This window comes from Aotus nancymaae, unplaced genomic scaffold (genome assembly GCF_030222135.1).
Source record: "Aotus nancymaae isolate 86718 unplaced genomic scaffold, 86718_ANA_hifiasm-v0.15.2.pri h1tg000064l_0, whole genome shotgun sequence".
NCBI lineage: Eukaryota > Metazoa > Chordata > Mammalia > Primates > Aotidae > Aotus > Aotus nancymaae.
In genome coordinates this window covers 4,311,641-4,330,368 of record NW_026988478.1, presented here as the reverse complement: position 1 = coordinate 4,330,368, position 18,728 = coordinate 4,311,641, and the positions used below count along the sequence as shown (strand labels likewise).

General features: G+C 40.2%; 1 protein-coding gene across 2 annotated transcripts in view; it reads left to right on the top strand.

The window, feature by feature from the left end:
* WHAMM (WASP homolog associated with actin, golgi membranes and microtubules) overlaps positions 1 to 18,485 on the top strand; it is an 87,882-nt gene extending 69,397 nt beyond the window's left edge. For both annotated transcript variants that reach the window (XM_064366177.1, XM_012449277.3), the window contains 7 exons: positions 600 to 769; positions 2,095 to 2,260; positions 5,880 to 6,067; positions 9,344 to 9,430; positions 9,635 to 9,730; positions 13,438 to 13,918; positions 16,017 to 18,485. In XM_064366177.1, coding sequence (XP_064222247.1) covers positions 600 to 769; positions 2,095 to 2,260; positions 5,880 to 6,067; positions 9,344 to 9,430; positions 9,635 to 9,730; positions 13,438 to 13,918; positions 16,017 to 16,309 — 1,481 coding nt within the window. In that variant the 3' untranslated portion in view covers positions 16,310 to 18,485. The remainder of the gene's footprint in view (positions 1 to 599; positions 770 to 2,094; positions 2,261 to 5,879; positions 6,068 to 9,343; positions 9,431 to 9,634; positions 9,731 to 13,437; positions 13,919 to 16,016) is intronic.
* The last annotated feature ends 243 nt before the right edge of the window (positions 18,486 to 18,728 follow it).

The following is an 18,728-nucleotide window of genomic DNA, read 5'->3' as shown; positions in this document are numbered from 1 at the left end:
CAGAGAGTGCAAAATAATATGGTATGATGGAAAATGCTGGCAAGACAGGCAGGAGTCAGACCATGCAGGGGTTTGTGGGCTGAGTGAAGGACTTATTTCAGTCTTAAATAATTGTTGATAAAAGCAAAGAATAGGAAACAACGTCTGTCAGTTTGTTATGGTTCATTCCTAAAACAGAAAACTACATAGATGTTAAGCATGATTCTTGATTTTTTCTTTTTTTTGTGAGTGGCAAGAGTTTCTGATCTATTGTGCAGAATCAACAAGATATAAAGCAGAATGATGATCCTGGTTTTTTGGTCAAACTATCCATATAAGCATGTTTGTCTAGCTAGATGTAGAAACAATACGGAAGCAAGTGTGCCAAAATATAAGAAGCAGTTGCCTCAACTAGGTGAGATCATGACTTATGTCTTTTTAAAAATGGAATACCTAAAATTTTTATATCAATGACCATGTATTTTTATAATAGTTAATAAAATTTCTTTTAAAAAGGATGTTCTGCAGGTGGTATGGAGGCAGTAAAAAAGCATTAGCTCATGATAAATGTTTCCCATTTTAATAAGGTGTAATTGTATTTTATTTTAAAAATCCAACAGGAATGCAGAAACAAATGGAACAGGATGGAAAGAGATTTGGCCAGGCTGCCTGGGCCACAGCAACTCCCAGGCTAGAAAAACTTAAGCTAATGCTAGCTCGAGAGACTCTGCAACTCATGAGAGCGAAAGAGCTGTGTTTAAATCACAAAAGAGCTGAAATTCAGGGAAAGGTAAGACAAAGATAAACATAACTTTGTTTTAAAAATACACTTTTGGCTGGTCCGAGTGCAGTGGTGTTTACAACTAATCAATGACAACCAGTTACAGATTTTGTTCCTTCTCCACTCCCACTGCTTTGCTTGACCAGCCTTTAAAAAAAAAATACCCTTTTGTTTTTTAAAAATTTTTATAAAGGATGCAAGTGCAGTTTTGTTCCATGGATATACTGTATAGTGGTGAAGTCTGGGCTTTTAGTGTAATCATCACTTGTATAATGTAATTGTACCCATTAAATATTTCTCATCTCCCCTCCCACCCTCTTACTCTTCTGAGTCTCCAGTGTCTATTATTCCACTCTCCATTATGTATACACATTACTTAGCTCCCTCTTAGAAGTGAGAACATGTGGTAGAAGCACATTTTTATTTTTAGATAGCACTTTTCTTTCCAGGCATCATTAAAGACCACCTTTAATTCACTTATTCCAACACCATCTTCTATGGAAGGTTAGACAAAGTTTTCCTTTGGTTAAGATGTTTTGAAATACCATATTGTAGGATTCACTTTATAGTAACACCGAGCTGAGTATTGAAGTGGGTACTGTACTTGAAAATCAATTGAGCAGTGTTTTCAGTACAACTTTAAAATAATCAAAGACATATTTCACTGAAGGATGAAACTTAATTTTTTTCCTATAATCTTATGACTTTAAAGCAGAAAATAAACTCCTGTCTTACTTAGTTGGCTCAGACTGCTATAACAAGGTTAAATATCACAGATGGGTGGCTTAAACAACAGACATGTATTTCTCATAGTTCTGGAGGATGGGAAGTCCAAGATCAAGGTGCCTACAGATTCATCATCCAGTAGGGTCCTGTTTCTGGCTTGTAGACAGTTGCCTTCTTACTGAGTGCTCATACAACCTTTTATCTGTGTGTATGCTTAGAGAGAAAGAAAGTGATCCCTCTTTCTCTTCTTATGAGGGCACTAATCCCATGGTGGGGGCACCACCCTTTTGACATAATCTGAACCTAATTACTTCCAAAGGACCCACCTCCAAATAACGTCACATTGTGAGTTAGAGTGTCAACATAAGAATTTTGAAGGGACACCAATATTCAGTACATAATAATACCTCAAACCTATGTTTTCCTGTTTCAAGGATGAGATAAAGTATTTTTGCATCACTAGATGAAATGAAAAAGTGTTTATTTCCTATTTGCCTTTTTATATTTAGTACTGAACAAGGAATAGAAAATAGCTAGAATGCTTCTAAAGTTTGTTTTTAATATACTAATTTATTTTAATGTATTTTCCTTTTTTCTATGAAAACAAGATGGAAGATCTTCCAGAACAAGAAAAAAATATCAATGTTGTAGACGAATTAGAAATACAATTTTATGAAATTCAGTTAGAACTATATGATGTTAAATTTGAGATATTAAGAAATGAAGAAATACTGCTTACTACACAGTTGGACTCTCTTAAAAGACTTATAAAAGGTAAAATTTATATTTAAATATATAGATTACAATGTTTAAATTACAAATTCAAGGAAATAGAGACCATATTAATTACATTTTGTAAATTATAACATCTGAAAATTTCCTGACGTTTTCCTTCAGTGGTTTATTACTCAAATAATATTCATTAACACATAGCAAAACAGAAATGATTATTATCCCAAGCTCGTCATCTACAGATACTTAGTGGTTGGCTGGGCGCGGTGGCTCACACCTGTAATCCCAGCACTTTGGGAGGCTGAGGAGGGTGGATCGCTTGAGGTCAGGAGTTCCAGACCAGCCTGACCAACATGGTGAAACCCCATCTCTACTAAAAATACAAAAATAATAAACCCTGTCTCTACTAAAAATACAAAGTCTGAGGCTGGGCGTGGTGGCTCACGCCTGTAATCCCAGCACTTTGGGAGGCTGAGGCAAGCAGATCACCTGAGGTTAGGAGTTCAAGACCAGCCTGACCAACATGGAGAAATCCCGTCTCTACTAAAAATACAAAATTAGGTGGACGTGGTGGTGCATGCCTGTAATTCCAGCTACTCAGGAGGCTGAGGCAGGAGAATAGCTTCAACCTGGGAGGTGGAGGTTGCAGTGTGCCAAGATCGTGCCATTGCACTCTGGCCTGGGAAACGGAGCAAGACCATCTCAAAAAGAAAGAAAAAGAGATTCTTACTGGTAACAATTTGCTGTATAACTTTGTAGATTTTTAAATATGCTGATACATAAAAATATAAATTTTTAACCAAAACTACATAACCAGTTTAGTAACCTTTTTTAAAAAATTTTTAATTTTTGTGGATATATAGTAGGTATGTATATTTATGGGTTACATGAGATATTTTGACACAGGCATACAATGCATAATAGTCTCTTCTTCATTTAATACGTAATAACTGTCTTTCCATTTCAGTAAACAATAAAAGTATCAAAATTTTAATGGCTGCATAGTATTCCATTATATAGATAATATCATGATTTCCAATCTGCTGTTTTCAACAGTAGTGTAGTGACTTTCCTTTACACATGTCTTTGAGTATAGGACAGATTATTTCCTTAGAATAAATTTCTAAGGATGGAATTATTGGGTCAAGGGCAATGTATATTTTACATTTTGATATATATCTGTTCAAACAACAGAACAATCATCTGAGATACATTTTTTCCTCACCTCTGTACTTTCTGATTTCCAAATTTCATACTACATAATGGCCCTCTAGATAGGCTGTACATTTAAAATGACCCTCCAAGCTGGGTGTGGTGGCTCATGCCTGTAATCTTAACACTTTGGGAGGATCACTTGAGGTCAGGAGTTCAAGACTCTCTCTACTAAAAATACAAAAATTAGTGGGGCGTGGTGGTGGTTGCCTATAATTCCAGCTACCTGGGAGGCTGAGGCAGGAGAATTGGTTGAACCCAGAAGGCAGAGGTTGCAGTGAGCTGAGATGGCACCACTGCCCTCTAGCCTAGGTGACAGAGCAAGACTCTGCCTCAAAAAAAAAAAAAAAAAGATACTCCTATCAGCGGAATATGAGTGTGTATGTTTCCCAGACTCATGCCATTCTTCTGCATTTTTGCTTACTTGAGAAAATGGCAGTCTCTAATTTTCATTTAATTATGAGTGAATATTGAATACAATTTTGTATGTTTACAAGCCATCTGTACTTATTTTATGAAATGACTATTCATGGTCTTTGTCCATTTTTCTTTGAAATGTTTTCTTCCCACCTTAAGAATAATATCCTCTATTGTCTGTCATATGTTGCAAATAATCTCTTCCTGTCATTTGTGTTTTCTTGCCTTTCAGAAATAATTTTTATGAAGTCGTGTTTTATTAATTTTTTCCCCTATGGCTTCTGCTTTTAGTGTTGTCTGGCAAAGTCTTCCTATCCCAAAATTATGTCAGTATATATTTGTGTTTTCTTTTAGTATGTTTATGATGTTGCTTTTAAAACATTTAATTCTTTTGTCCAGGTGGAATTTATTTTGATTGTAGTAGGAACTGAACCTTTCCCTCAAATTGTTAAGCAGTCCCAATCACTGATTTTAAAACCATTTTCCCCTAAATATTTAACTTTTCTCAAGTTAAACATTAGATTAACTTTAGTCTATTTCTGAGTTATTCTCCTCCATTGGTTTGTGAGTGGCTGCTGGTGCTGGCTCCACACTGTTCCCATGACTGTACCCTGGAAGCACATTTTTAGGGTCTAGTAAGGCAAGTGCCCACTGCCCCATTACTTCTTCAGACGTTTTCTGACTATTTTAACTCCTTTATTCTTCCAGATGAAATTTAGAATCAAGTTCAAAACAAAAACTCGTTGGAATTTTGATTGTGATTTTGCTTAAAATTAGAAATTACTTTGGGGAGAATAGTGGTCTTTGCAATTTGAATCTTCCCACCCAAGAACATGGTATGTCTCTCCATTTATTTAAATCTTTTTTCTTAAAGTGTCTCCAAGTTTAATAAATTTCTTCACATAGATCCTGAACTTTTAGTTTAATCCTGAGTATTCAGAACTTTTTGTAGTAGTTTCAGATCATAAGCATTTTACATATTTAGGGAAAAACTACATTAAAAAAAGTTAATCTGGAAGGATGCATGCCAAATTGTTCATAATGTTTTTCCTCTGAGAATGACTCGGAAGGTTTAGGGAAGGAGCAAGAAAATTTCATTGTTTATTTTATGTACTTCTGGAGGGTCTGAATTTGTTACTGTAAGCATGACTTTTAAAAAATCAATAGGTAATCAAGATTAAATATCATTAAGACATCTTAATAATATATTGCTGGTAGAATGTGAGTTGCCTTTCTGAAGGGCAATTTAGCAATGAGTATCAAGATTCTTAAATATTTGTTAAGGAAATAATAAAAAGTGTACAGAAAGATTAATACAGAGATGTTCATCACAGTGAAATGAATAATAATGGAACATTGGAACAGCCTAACAACATGGATTGCTTAGAGAATACTATGCTGCCATTAAAATTTACCTTATTTTCACTTTTTTTTTTTTTTTAATTTTTGGAGACGGAGTCTCGCTCTGTTGCTCAGGCTGGAGTACAGTGGTGTGATCTCGGCTCACTGCAACCTCCGCCTCCCAGGTCATGCGGTTCTCCTGCTTTAGCGTCTTGAGTAGCTGGGATTACAGGCATGCGCCACTGTACCCAGCTAATCTTTGTATATTTAGTAGTAGAGACGGGGTTTTGCCATGTTGGCCAGGCTGGTCTTGAACTCCTGACCTCGGGTGTTCTGCCTGCCTTGTCCTCCCAAAGTGCTGGGATTACAGGTGTGAGCCACTGTGCCCGGCCTAAAAATTTTTATTTCCATTCCATGGAAAATGATGTCTTAGAATTCTGTTGATATGTGTAGCTATGTAAGTAGTATGTGTATGCGTGTGTGTATGCACATACATGTATACATCCATGTATATATACACGTGTATATGTATGTTACCTATATATACACACATGTTTTTTATATATATATATGTAAATAGTGCTTCTCCCTCAGTGGTGGGATTACAAGTTACCTTTATTCTCCTTACATTTGAAAAAATTCAGTGCATTTTCTAAAATAATGTTTTAAACAATCGTTAATACATTTTTAGAAAAACAGGATGAAGTTGTCTATTATGATCCGTGTGAAAGTCCAGAGGAACTTAAAGTCATTGCCTGTGTGGTGGGGCTGCAGGACAATAAGAATTTGGAAGTGAAAGAACTCAGAAGGCAGTGCCAGCAGCTGGAGTCTAAACGGGGCAGGATCTGTGCCAAAAGAGCCTCTCTCCGGAGCAAAAAGGTAGGTACGCCCAGAGCGGCTTTCTTTTCTCTTCCAAATAGTTATTCTTTTATGAAGGATAAAGAGGTATTGAAATAAGGTTTTTACCAACACAGTCATTAATTTTTTATGTGCTTATGTACTTATTCATGGCTATAGTTAAAATGCTTTTTTTTCCTTAAAAAAAAATATTCTTTTATTCTTTTGGGACTTAAGCATTTAGCAAATCTCAAGGTTTTAATTTATTCGTTCAACAACTATTTGTTGAATGCCCATTGCATACACAGGCACTTTATTTTTGAGACAGAGTCTTGCTCTGTCACCCAGGCTAGAGTACTGAGGCGTGATCTAGGCTCACTGCAACATCCACCTCCCAGGTTCAAGGGATTCTTGTGCCTCAGACTCCCAAGTAGCTGGGATTACAGGCATGTAGGCACGTCCCATCATGCTCAGCTAATATTTGTATATTACGTAGAGACGGGGTTTTGCCATGTTGGCTAGGCTGGTCTTGAACTCTGACCACAAGTGATCCATCCACCTTGGCCTCCCAAAGTACTGGGATTACAGGTGTGAGCCACTGCCCCTGGACCACAGGTACTTTAAAAACCACAATAGGTAGAAACTCTATTTCTAATAACCAACTGTAACAACTCTAAATTTCTTTTTTTTTTAATTTTTTGAGTACAAAAATCAATTACTGATAGAATATTCAGCTCATTTCAGAGCTTATATTTGGTGATTTTTCTAATTTGTTTTTTTGAGATGGAGTCTTGCTCTGTCGCCCAGGCTGGAATGCAGTGGTGCAATCTGGGCTCACTGCAACCTCCACCTCCCAGGTTCAAGCAGTTCTCCTGCCTTAGCCTCCCAAATAGCTGGGATTACAGGCGCGTGTCTGTAATCCCAGCTATTTGGGAGGCTAAGGCAGGAGAACATGCCAGGCTAATTGTTTTGATTTTTGGTAGAGATGGAGGTTTCACCATGTTGGCCAGGCTGGTTTCGAACTTCTTACCTCAAATGATCTGCCTGCCTCGGCCTCTGCCTCAGTGCTGGGATTACAGGCATGAGCCATCACACCTGATGTTTTTTTTAATTTTTAAAAATCCATGAATACATAAAAAGATAATACACTAAGAAATTTAATTTTTTCTGACAGAAAAGGAAGCTTCTATATATCATTTTTATCTAGACGTTTATATGTATTTAATCACATTTATTATACTTTTTTTTGTTTTTTGTTTTGTTTGAGACGGAGTCTTGCTCTGTCTCCCAGGCTGGAGTGTGATGGCGTGATCTTGGCTCACTGCAACCTCCGCCTACCAGGTTCAAGCGAGTCTCCTGCCTCAGCCTCCCACGTAGCTGGGATTACAGGTGCTTGCCACCACGTCCAGCTAGTTTTTCTATTTTTAGGAGAGACAGCGTTTCACTATGTTGGTCAGACTGGTCTTGAACTCCTGACCTCAAACAGTCTACCTGCCTCGGCCTCCCAAAGTGCTGGGATTACAGGCATGAGCCACCACACCCAGCTTACTATACTTTTCTTACTAGAATTAGGAAAACACGAAAATTGTGACTTTTGTAGCTTACAAAAATGTTACTCTTCCATGTAAATACAGATACCTAAAAAAAAGCTTGACTAGGTGTGGTGGCTCATGCCTATAATCCCAGTACTTTGGGAGGCTGAGGTGAGAGAATCACTTAAGGCCAGAGGTTTGAGACCAGACAACACAATGAGACTTCATCTCCATGGTGTGCACCTATAGAGCCAGCTACTCAAGAAGCTGAGGCAGAGGAGGATCGCTTGAGCCCAGGAGGTTGAGCCTTCAGTGAACTATGATTGCACCACTACACTTCAGCCTGGGTGACAGAACGAGACCCTGTCTCTAATAAAAAATCAAAATAAAAAACTTTGTTAGAAGAGTATATTATTTGAATGTTTGTGTTTAAGAATTGTACTTCTGGATTTAGGAACTGTTCTTCAGAGGATTTGAAGATATACAGGCATTTGCCCTTTGCTCCACATTTCAGAAAAACCATGAGCACTGAGAGAAGTCTCCTTGGGCACTCCCACGGCACTGTGGATGAGATGCCTCTCTCTCCTTGGCTGTGTGTGTGTGTGTGTGTGTGTGTGTGTAATGCTCCTGTGCCTTCTCTATCCAGACTTGGAGCATTAACCTTCACTCTCAAGATATAATCACTCCCCCTCCCTCATTTAGGGGAGCTCTTGCACTGATTCTGGAAATGTTGGAATTTGGAAGGCACTCGGTTAATAGAATGGCAGTTCAGGTGAGCTCTCAACTTGGGTTCAAATCACAGCTTGTCCACTTAGATAGCCATGTGACCTTAGGTAAATTATTTAAATCTCTTTGGAGCTCAGTTTTCTCATCTGTTAAATAGAGGATGATAGTGGTAATACAAATCTCATGATTCATGTGAGGATAAAGTAGCATAAGGCATGAAAAGTTGTTGGCATTGAGGCTAGCACCTAAAACCTCAATAAATGTTAATATTATCTGTGAGTATTACTGTATTATTTTTTACATAGATGAAGAATTTTGCAGTTGGGTGCAGTGGCTCATGCCAGTAAGCCCAACACTTTGGGAGGCTGAGGCGGGCAGATAACAAGGTCAGGAGTTCGAGACTAGCCTGACCAACATGGTGAAACCCCGTCTCTATTAAAAATACAAAAATTAGCTGGATGTGGTGGTGTGCACCTCTAATCCCAGCTACTCAGGAGGCTGAGGGAGGCAGAGGTTGTGGTGAGCTGAGCTCACACCACTGCACTCCATCCAGCCTGGGCAACAGAGCAAGACTCCATCTTAAAAAAAAAAAAAAAAAAAAAAAATCATGTACATATAGGATATATTGGTATAATGAGTGGTTAAGCACAGGTGAAAAGTTAACATAATTTTTCAGATATTTGTAGGTTGCTCTGCTTTTGTAGGCATGCTTGGAAATGTAATTAGTATTTATAATATGAGGAAATATGTTTAAAACAATCACATTAAAACAGATTGTTGGGACACATTTAAGAATGAGGGCTGCCTATATGTCCTTTCATGGTTGGCAGATTGTTTTTCATCTCTCAAAGGACTCTGCTGGGAACAAATCTTTCCATAAGCAGCCAAGCAACTCTCATCGTAGACGGTGGAGGAGACAGTACCATTGGGCTGCGCCAGAACTAATATTAATGAATGCCTTATACTACAGCCCAAATGCAGTGCTTTTTTTCTTTCAACCTTTTATGCTATATAAGGGTAATATTAAAAACCATGTAGGTGATTTGTATTATTCCACCAGGATCAATGCAAAGAAAATCATCAGCTCAGATTGCAACAGGCTGAAGAAAGCATAAGATACTCTCGTCAGCATCATAGTATTCAGATGGTGAGTCTCTGAAGGAAAATGTTGTGTGTTTGTGTAGTGTGACATGCAGGCCTAAACTTGTGGAAACTGGAGTTGCAGTGCCCTAGGCCTGTAGCCTGGGCGCAGCCTTGGGAGGCTGGTAATGTTGGGGCACAGTCTCTTTTTTGTCAAGACATTTTTTTGTAATGTTGAGCAACTTACAAATACACATTTGTTTAAATATAGAAAAGAGACAAGATAAAAGAAGAGGAACAAAAGAACAAAGAATGGATCAACCAAGAACGCCAAAAAACACTCCAACGATTGAGAGCATTTAAAGATGTAAGTTCTATAAACAATCACCTCACCTACATTTCTGGGGAAATAAATGAAGACCACCCATCCTAAGAGGAAAGTATAAAATATTAGGAACAGGTCATTCAGAACGTGAAATGTTTCAAAAATACCATTATTTCCGGTATATCAATAAAAAAAAAAATAGAAGTATCAGTGATTCAAAACCCATGATATAAAATAACTGCTGTTTTTGACATCACAACACTCTTGGGTTCCTGCTCTGCACTCCTCACTGAGTAGTCCTAGCTGGACTGGTGGTTTAGATTGGCAGGGAAAACTGAAAACTCTTCAACTCCCTTGACTTTAACTGGCTTTTCCCCTCATTTGTAATAATTCTTTAAAATGTTATCCAGGCAGCATTGTGATATAAGTGTAGTTGAAAGTGCCCTGTTAAAAGTAAAATGTGTTTTTAATTTTTTTTTTATCTGCATCTTTCTTTTTAAAAATTTTTTTAAGTATATACTTATGAGGATAATGTTATTTTTTATGCCTTCTGTTCCAGGCCTACATTTACATTTCCTCCACAAAATGATCCTGAATCTAATTTTTTTTCTATTTCTTGACTTTATTATTAGAGAGAAATTCCTTTAAAAGCTGCTATGAACATTCAAAAAAAAATTTTTTTGCTTTTATTTTTGACACAATTGTACCTATTTATGAGGTATAGTATGATATTTTGATACAGATATAAAACATGTAATGATTAAATCAGAGTAATTAGCATATCCGTCACCTCAAACATTCATCTAAAGGTAAATAGGTTTTTTAAAACAATATTAATAGAGAGTCAGGCTCAATGGCTCATGCCTGTAATCCCAGCACTTTGGAAGGCTGAGGCAGGTGGATTGCTTGAGGCTGTCCATGAGTTTGAGACCAGCCTGGGCAACATAGTCACCCAGTCTATTAAAAATACAAAAGTTAGCCGGGCGTGGTGGCTCATGCCTTTAGTCCCAGCTACTTGGGAGGCTAAGGCACAAGAATCACTTGAGCCTGGGAGGCGGAAGTTGCAGTGAGAGCCAAGATCGTGACACTGCACTCCAGCCTGGGCAACAGAGCAAGACTCTACTGTCCCAAAAAATAAAATAAATAGGGGCTTAAGAATATCATTAGCCGGGCGCAGTGGCTCACACCTGTAATCCCAGCACTTTGGGAGGCTGAGGTGGGCGGGTCACCTGAGGTCAGGAGTTCCAAACCAGCCTGGCCAACATGATGAACCCCATCTCAACTAAAAATATAAAAATTAGCTGGGCATAGTGGCACGCACCTGTAATCCCAGCTACTTGGGAGGCTGAGGCAGAAGAATCACTTGAACCCGGGTGGTGGAGGTTGCAGTGAGCTAAGATCACACCACTGCACTCCAGCCTGGGCGACAGAGTGAGACTGTCTCAAAAATAATATTTAATTTATTGACTATATACATAGACCTGCTCTTATTCCCCAGCCCCTTCACAAAGACCCAAGTTTATTGTAGCTCCCAAAAGGGAAACAACCCACTTTATCCCAGAAAAGATTCTGGAATAGGTATCACATGCCTTCTGTGTACCAGGCACCATGCTAGGCACTTCACATTCACTCCCACTTAGTTCTTTAAACAGCCTTGTGACATATTTTCATCACCATATTACAAATGATTAACCAAGGTTCAGAATGGTTGGTTAAACAACTTAGCTCAAGGTTAAACAGCAGGGATTGAAGCCAGGTCTTTCTTACTCCAGAGCCACTACAGGGCTTTGCAGCCTGGGCAACACATCTGAATCCCCTTGGTGAGCTTCTTCTAAGGCCCAGCCCCATCCACAGAAATTCTGATATGACTGCCTTGGATAGGGGCCTGGGTGTGAACTGCAGCAGGAAGACTGAATTGATAGGAACTGCATGAATGCCAGATGAATGTAGAGCCAGTGAGGTAGAGAGGAACTGGCTGGTTGCCGTCACCAAGAGAGTTTTGATGAACAGAATGGAGTCAGTGTGGAGGACGGGATCCAAGGGTGGCCAACCTGTCCTCCTCAGCCCTCATTCAGATCAAGGAGTTGTTTGGCAATACAGAAGATTACTTTTTCATGTGTGGGTGATATGAAAATGGGAGGGGCAGCCAGATTTAAGTGACAGAATCGGGCCTCCCAAGCTTCCAATGAAACTGGAACAATTAGTTGAACACTAATAAGTTCACCTAAAGTTGGGATATATTACTGGTTTTCTAGGCCAAAAAAGCCCATATGCAGTATGCACTTGCATGGGGTGATAGGAAAGAATCTTTGAGTTGCTTAAATTTTTGGGAAAAGAATTTGAGGATTAATTCAGTTTCCTTCAGCTTAATGAGCCACCTGTGTGACAAAAGCTCACAGGCTTTTGGGATGTATGGACAGCAGCATCCTGTGTAGAATAAGGGAGTTCTGTGTTTATAAGGCAGTGCCACCCTTGAAGGAAGGGGACAGAGCCATTGGAAGGGAAGAAGGAGAGGGAGAAAACTAGAAATAAAATCATGTGATACATGATATCTGGTGAGATCAAGGAAGTTGTTTTTTGACTATCTGAAGGGCTGTGTGAGGTAAAGGATTTAATTTATTGTGAGTGGACAGACTGCCTGTGCAATATAAGGAGAACCTGGTCAGGCACCGTGGCTCACGCCTGTAATCCCAGCAGTTTGGGAAGCTGAGGCAGGCAGATTGCTGTAGCCCAGGAGTTTGAGACCAGCCTGGGTAACAAAGCGAGACCCCCCATCTCTGCAAAAAAAAAAAAAAAAAACAAAAAAAAACAAAGGCAGAACTTAATAGTCCAGAGTCACAGTGGCATGCTGCAGCCAGGATGCCACGGAGGGGATCCTTGGGTGTTTCAGGGAACCCCAATATCAGGTACGACCTGATCAGTTGGATGACAGCTGGAATTTGCATTAATAGGATCCTATTGAATGCATCCTTTGCCAGTTTCTTTAATTTACATTTTTGAGATATATTCATGCTAATATGTATAGGCCTAGTTCATTTTAATGAGTTCCCACTATTACATTTTATATTTCATCGGCTAATCAGTGCCTTCTTTAGGGACCTCCTCTCAAGATTAGCTCTTTGTAGGGCTAGATTTTTCTTTATCAAATGAATACCTGAAAGACCAGAACTTTTTAAATTTATATTTTTTAAATTATGAAATTTACTGTAAGCCTAAAAGAGAAAAGAAATATCCACAGGCTCTGTTGTAGCTGCCACTTGGATGTCCACTCTGCTGGCATTTTTCATAGAGTTTTTCTCATTTATAATCATAATACATATATATCTGGTTTTCACTGAACACTATCTTTTTCAGATGTTTCAGGTTTTGTACTATTTATGACTTTTTATGGGTACTTAACATTTTGGATAGATTCGTCACAATTTTTTAAACATCCTATTCATATTTTAGCGTTTCTAATTTTCCATACTAAAAATTGATGACTATTTTCCTCTATATGTATGTTTTTATATCTTCATTTTACCATAGAGAAGGTAATACCTGATCAAAGGATATAAATGCTTATCCTTTAATCCATGAAAAATGGATTCAGTAGCAAGGATGGCTGTACAAACAAGAGGGAGCTACTTTGTGAATTAGACCATCCACGCATAGAAACGCATGTGTTTGTTTATAAATTTCTAGAAAGTTTCAGCATTTTGATGGTTTGCACTTGTGGCAGATTCCTCACCATGGTTTTTCATTTTCAGAAGCACCTAGGTCAATCTGTCCAAAAGACCTCTGGCTCAGAACCTGTGGCTCCAAACCTGCCAGGTGGCCTTTCCCAGCAGACGTGCTTGCCAGCTTCCCAGGTGGTGTCAGTAATTCATCCATCCTCTAGGAAAACTAGAGGTGTTCCCCTATCGGAAGCTAGTAACGTGAAAACCCCCAAGTGTCAAGACTGTCATGGAAATACCTCTGTCCAGGTTTTTGTTCCAGTTGGTGATCAAACACATTCCAAATCCAGTGAGGAATTGTCACCGCCACCACCTCCACCTCCACCACCACCACCACCTCCACCACCACCACCTCCACCACCTCCTCTGCCTGCTCTGTCCTCATCCTCTGAAGCTGCAACTCAGCAGAACTTAGGCTTCAGGGCTCCAGTGAAAGATGACCAGCCACTTCCTCTAGTGTGTGAATCACCTGCTGAGAGACCACGTGACTCCTTGGGACATTTCCCATGTCCAGGTAATCCACTGGAATTCTGTCCCTGCTCTCCATGGGTTGTTAAGCTTTTGAAGCATTCTAGCTTCAGAAGCCATCATCTTCAAATGGAAATCATTTTTAGAATTCTCTCTAGCCTTAAAATGTAGTATTTGCTGCCTTATCATTATTCTTTCATCACAAAGTTAGTACAGCCTAAATATGGTTTCATAAATGTTAATTCAGTTTGAAGAAACCATCTCTATACCTTTAATGATCGCATGACTTGGGTTTTCTGAGGTTGTTAAAGTATCAACTTATTTGAAGTTTCTTAAAACTTCAGTATGTATTTGATGTCTGCCATTGGAATACTTTTCAATACTGTTTTAAATTATGCTTACTGTTATATCTGAGTCCTTTACAGAATCCAGTTGTTGTATTTTAAGCAGAATATTGGTTGGAAATTACTGTAGAGGCATATTAGCCAGATGTAGAAGGCTGTTCTTGCAGACTGATGACCCTTACTGTTGGAAATCTTTCTAAAGTGTAATGGATCAGAAAGAAAAAGTGGGCCACTTGTCTTGGCAAGTGCAGTACACTGAATACTCTTGACTGTTTCTTTAATACGGCTATAGTTCTCAGAATTTGAATTATGGCTTTAGACATTGAGTATTGAGAATGGCCTAACTCTGACGAGACTTGGAGCCTTGTGGTTGTGTTTTAGATAAATCCTACCAAAATTTATGTTAATTTGTTTTTAAAAGTATGCTTGAGCACCTTCACCTATACTGTGCAAGGTTACTGTAATAGTTGATTTGAGTAACAGTTCCAAGTTGTGATTCTGGTTAGTTGATTAGTTTGGCTATTCTAAGTTCAGAGCTTCAACTGTGCCTAGAACCAGGTACAAATGAAAATGCCCAAATATTAGGTGGAGATCCAATGGCCTGTTTCCATGGGGTTTGCAGGAACTGTCCCATGTATGAAAAGAGTTCGCATGCCTGTGTCTAGATCAGACTTTGGAAGTGGGCAGATCTTTGTGGGGTGCCACATTCCCAGCCCAGGTTTAATGCACATGGTTTTGGGAAGACCTGTTCAACTCACAAACACTGCTAATTCACAGGAAAGAATAAGGAGGTGTGAATTTGCACCACAGAATGCCCTTGATTGTGAAACCTGCATCATGACTCCCAGAAAGAAATTGTAATACGAAGTTAGAGCTTTAAAACCAAAGCAGAATAGCCTTTTGTTATCCATAGCATGGCCTTTCAGTCCTGAACTAGAAACGATGATTAATCCTGAAGCTTTACCTGGCAGATCTCTAAATTAGTGGCCACAATCAGGCCTGTCTCCAGCAGGCGATAAGATTTTACCCTCTCAGGGGTCTCCAAGTGCCAGAGTGAAAAATAGCTTCTCCTCACCAATGCCTTGAAGCTCTGATCTAATTTGTGTTTTGACAGCATTTCACATCCTCAAAAATAAAGTATGTAAGCCACCTCAGGGTAATGTAGGTGGAATTAACCACATTATATTACGGAAAAATGTGCCAGCGCTACCCCTCCCGGTTCATTGAGTTGCTGGTTAAAGTTTTATTTTAAGCCTTTTCATGTGTAGAAACCTATTCACTTCATTGTCGTAGAATGAGTCATCACTGACTAATATCCAAGACTGAAGTTAAATTGAGCAGGATAAATTTTTTTTTTTTAAAGATTTATTTTAGTTGGACGGGATAATGAAGGAGACACAGCTTCAGAGGTATCCAGGTTATGCACACTGGATAAGACTATTCCACCCCAGCATCCATAACTCTCTTCAGGATGGGAGGGACAGATCACATTTGTCTTAAAAAAACAGTCATTCTAACAAAAGGTATACCTGCCTATGCTTCTCGGTTGCTATGGATTTGAAGAAGTTGGCAGAAAGGAAGTGGTTAAGCTAAAACATGAGCTATTCAGCTATCCTGGATTCAACCAGGGAGCTTATCGTTGATCTGTCTAGCAGGTACTGAAGGCATTTGCTTAATGAAATGATTATTTGTTTAAATCATGCTGTTAACTGATGTGAGATTTAACAATGTTGTAGCAATAATGTTGTGGGGAGGGAGCATGTTTTCTTGATGGTACTTGCTCTGCTTACCCAATTTCAGGATCTATGGACGAAGTGTTGGCCTCCTTGAGGCATGGCAGAGCCCCTCTCCGGAAGGTAGAAGTGCCGGTGGTGCGCCCTCCCCACGCCTTAGTCAATGAGCACATTCTGGCTGCCATAAGGCAAGGGGTCAAACTGAAGAAAGTTCACCCGGACCTTGGCCCAAACCCCAGCAGCAGACACACCAGTGATCTTGAGAGGAGCATCAAGGCTGCGCTCCAGAGAATCAAGAGGGTGTCTGCTGACTCAGAGGAAGACAGTGATGAGCAGGACCCCAGCCAGTGGGACCATTAAGCCAAATTTGACAAAGGCACCTACCGTGGGCTTGAATAAAGTGAGTGGGGCTAAGGCCTCTTGAAAAGCACTCAAACAGGGTGCTGGTAGATGGGCCACATGACACCTCCAATGATCAGCAGGGCATTGTGTGGGACCCTGCAGCTTTTATGTGACATGGTGACTCTTAAAACTGGGGAGGGGCCAGGCGCTGGTGGTTCACGCCTGTAATCCCAGCACTTTGGGAGGGTGAGGCAGGCGGATCACAAGGTCAAGAAATTGAGACCATTCTGGCCAACATGGGGAAACCCCTAGCTGGGTGTGGTGGCTTGCACCTGTAGCCCCAGCTACTTGGGAGGCTGAAGCAGGAGAATCGCTTGAACTTGGGAGGCAGAGGTTGCAGGGAGCGGAGATCGTGCCACTGCACTCTACCCTGGTGACAGAGCTAGCCTGTCTCAAAAAAAAAAAAAAAAAAAAAAAAAAAATGGGGAGGGAAGTAGACTTGAGATTTTCACCCACCAGTCCATATGTGGGATGTCAAGACCTGTGAGAAGTGTCGCTGGCCTAAGAGAAGAGCACTTATTTCTTACCTTCATTGGTGATCCAGAGTTGTTCCCTGATTCTGAAAGCAGTTTACACTACTCTGGTAAACAGCACTATTAGACTACTGACTGTGGCCTCCTGTGTATATGTAATAGTGATTCCTCAGATTTATAGGCATGAATATAAATGTTATTTTAGCAATAATCTGAAAAATTGCTTATATTCAGGAGTTACTTTAAATATTCAAATGAAATTTATTTTATGTACCAAGTACTACATAAACTCATAATAAAGAACTATTTACAATGTATTAGCATCACTCATGGTGAAATGAAAATATACCTTAGCTGCTGTACAAGCAGAGCCTTCTGTACCTGGGTGGGCTTCAAGTTTTTAATTAATAAGGTTTCAGCTAAACACTTGTTTAAATGAATACTAAGGGTAAAGGAATAGTGTTATTTTCCTCAGGAACTGAAGTCTCATGCCGACATATTTTCTCAAATTTTTAAAATCAGAAAAGGGTAAGAGACCGATGCAAAGCTATCCATTCATCTCTCAGACTGTGCAAGCATCCCCGCTAACCTGGTCACCCTCACGTTTGTGATGTTAATCCTGGGTTTCCACAGAACATAAAGGAATTCACCTCATTTCCAAAGAAAGTCCTGCTATAGAACAGAAATCTTGGTACTTCCGGTTTTTTTTTTTTTTTTTTTGAGATGGAGTTTTGCTCTGTCACCAGGCTGGAGTGCAGTGGCACGATCTCGGCTCACTGCAACCTCTGCCTCCTGGGTTCAAGCGATTCTCCTGTCTCAATGTCCTGAGTAGCTGGGACTACAGGCGTGCACCACCAAGCCCCACTAATTTTTTTATATTTTTGGTGGAGACGGGGTTTCACCATGTTGGCCAGGATGTTCTCAATCTCTTGACCTCGTGATCTGCCCGCCTTAGCTTCCCAAAGTGCTAGGATTACAGGCATGGGCCACTGTGCCCGGCCTTCAGTGTTTTAACTCTCATACAGCAGCCTGAGGGCCCTCAGCTGGCACAGCTGGGAGGGGCACGGGTTCCTTTCAGCAACTGCACCTGGGCCTTCCTTCATGGCATGGCCACTGCCAGGTTGCCCACAGGTCTGTTACGTGTGCTACCTTTTCAGAATGCAAATCCAACTCCTGCGTACAAATGAATGTGCCTCACTGTGCTGGCCTGGGCCTGATGGGCCAAGCCCTAACCCTACACTGGCCCCTGTACCTGTCGCTCCCATGTGGTTCCCAGGGGTGTTCCAGTGGGGGCCGTAACCTGCTGGCTACTCGCTGGGCATCATGTCCAGATCCCAGAGGCAGGTGCAGTGGCTGTGTCCCAGGCTTCCTTCCCCACCACAGACAGGACAGGCTCAGCATCAGACTCTTCCTAGGGAAAGAATTTGGAATTGAAAAAGTGGCAAAATCAGAACTTTGTGGGACTTTTCTTTTGCCTATTTTGCAGTTTGGTATTGTTTATAATTACATATTTATAATTTCAGTATTTTGAGATACCAGCAAGCTTAATCAGGCTGGAATAATTCTCAATTTGGTTTCTAACTGCTGGCAAAGACAAGGGGCCTTTGAAAAAAAGGATCCTTTTCAAAAGAGCATTCTCACAATAAAAGTTCCTGGCCTAATTGTGTCTTCTGTGCAGCAACACTTCTTTTCCTCCTCTGGAACCCCCCCACTTCCTTTCTCCCTTTCCCTACTTCCAGCCAGGCTTTGAAGTAAATCCAGACTTTGGTTCCAGGGAATTTAGAGCCAAGAAACTGAGGACTGCCCAGCTTCAGAGCTCTCCAATCTGGCCTCCAAAGCGCTGCCAATCTTCACCTCTCCCTGGCTTTCCAGCCCACATGGTAAGGGCAGCCCCTCAGCCTGGC